Source organism: Loa loa (assembly GCF_000183805.2).
Source record: "Loa loa unplaced genomic scaffold supercont3.496, whole genome shotgun sequence".
Taxonomy (NCBI): domain Eukaryota; kingdom Metazoa; phylum Nematoda; class Chromadorea; order Rhabditida; family Onchocercidae; genus Loa; species Loa loa.
The window spans coordinates 17,548-19,171 of record NW_018108676.1 but is presented as its reverse complement, the minus strand read 5'-3'; the positions used below and the strand labels follow the sequence as shown (position 1 = coordinate 19,171).

At 22.4% G+C, this 1,624-nt stretch overlaps 1 protein-coding gene across 1 annotated transcript in view; it reads right to left on the bottom strand.

Annotated features, from left to right (window-relative positions):
- The window catches only part of LOAG_12987 (hypothetical protein), a gene marked incomplete at both ends in the record, with an annotated part of 2,486 nt that extends 1,536 nt beyond the window's left edge, over nucleotides 1-950 (bottom strand). Inside the window, 2 exons of the mRNA XM_020448630.1 lie at nucleotides 495-641; nucleotides 915-950. Coding sequence (XP_020301245.1) covers nucleotides 495-641; nucleotides 915-950 — 183 coding nt within the window. The remainder of the gene's footprint in view (nucleotides 1-494; nucleotides 642-914) is intronic.
- Nucleotides 951-1,624: the final 674 nt, after the last annotated feature.

The following is a 1,624-nucleotide window of genomic DNA, read 5'->3' as shown; positions in this document are numbered from 1 at the left end:
TTATTATTATTATTATTATTATTATTATTATTATTATTATTATTATTATTATCATTACTATTATTACTATTATTATTACTATTATTATTACTGTTATTATTTTTCTTGTTATTATTACTATTAGTAGTTAACACTGAATTAATCGATCTGTGCTAATTAATATAAGCTTAGAGCATTAAGCTGTCATACAATAATAAGTGATTAGTTAAAAAATAAAATAAAATCGTGAAAAAAAATCTATCCAAACTAATACCATTTGAACAAAAAGTTCATTTTAGCTTAAAACTTTTATAAATTAAAGTTAGATTAATGATAAATATCTCCGATTACCAATGACAACAAATTTTTGACAATATTCGATTTACTCCATTCAATTATTAATTATTTTAAAGGTGGGCTTAATTATAAATTTCATGAAATAAATAAAATTCCATTAACTAATAATTGGATAATAGTGACAAAAAAAGAAAAAAACGGAGGAAACTCAAACATACGATTTTAATTTCACTTCCGCTAACAACAAAACCAACGCGTAAATTTTTGTTTGGGATAATTTCTTGAAGTGATCGTCGTAATAATCCACGTGGTACAGTAATTACAAGTGGTTCCTTAACACTTGATACAGTAATTACAAGTGATTCCTTAACATGCGGTACAGTAATTAGTGCTTCTTTGACATGAATTTTTACTGATGTTTTGTTTATAAAAATGAGAACAAAAGAAAAAATTGCGCCGTTTTATGCATTTTTTTTAAGAAAAAAAAATATGATAATTTTAAAACAAATCACACAAATGTTAAGTTGGCATTATTTTAAAAACTATTTAATTAATTAATTTGTTAATTAGTGTCTAACGTATACAGATAATTTTTTAAAAAATAAAAATTCCAGAAGCTTCAATATTTTCTTATCAACCTTTCGTATTACTCGTGATGGACCTTGTTGATTCATAGATTTCATAATCAGTCAGTTATATGTTTATATATGAAAATTTTTTGAATAACCGATTTCTGTGTAATAGAAAGTTATTGATAAATATTATCAGTGATATATGATAATGGTATATTTCATCATTATGAATAATAACATCATTTATCAATTTGTTGAAAAATTTGAAAACAAATCATTCAAATGTAATTTTTAAACTTTTTGCATTTCTAAATTTGTAAAATTATTGATAATTTAATTATACAAAAAAAATCTACCGGTAACTTAATTAGCAATTAATGGATTTAATTAGAAGGTTAGATCTACAGCAATTCAAAAGCTATACTATTTGAATTTGAAATATTTCATAGTCAGAAGGAATAGAAAATTTATGGAAAATTTTATTTTTTAGGTGGTTTACATTTAATTGAAATTGATCTAACTGGTTTCTAGTCGTTAATTAAGATTTGTGTCAAATATATTTAACTGGATAACAACCAATTGATTAGATTTGACTATAAATAATTGAACCGGCTGTTAACCGGAATTAAAAAATATTAATGAATACATGTAAATCACTAATTTAGTCATTTTATAGTCATCAAATTATTGCTTTCAATACATTCAATTTTGTAATTAATTTGAATAATTTATGCGAATCTTTTCAAATAACCAATAATACAATCCATTGATTTTTT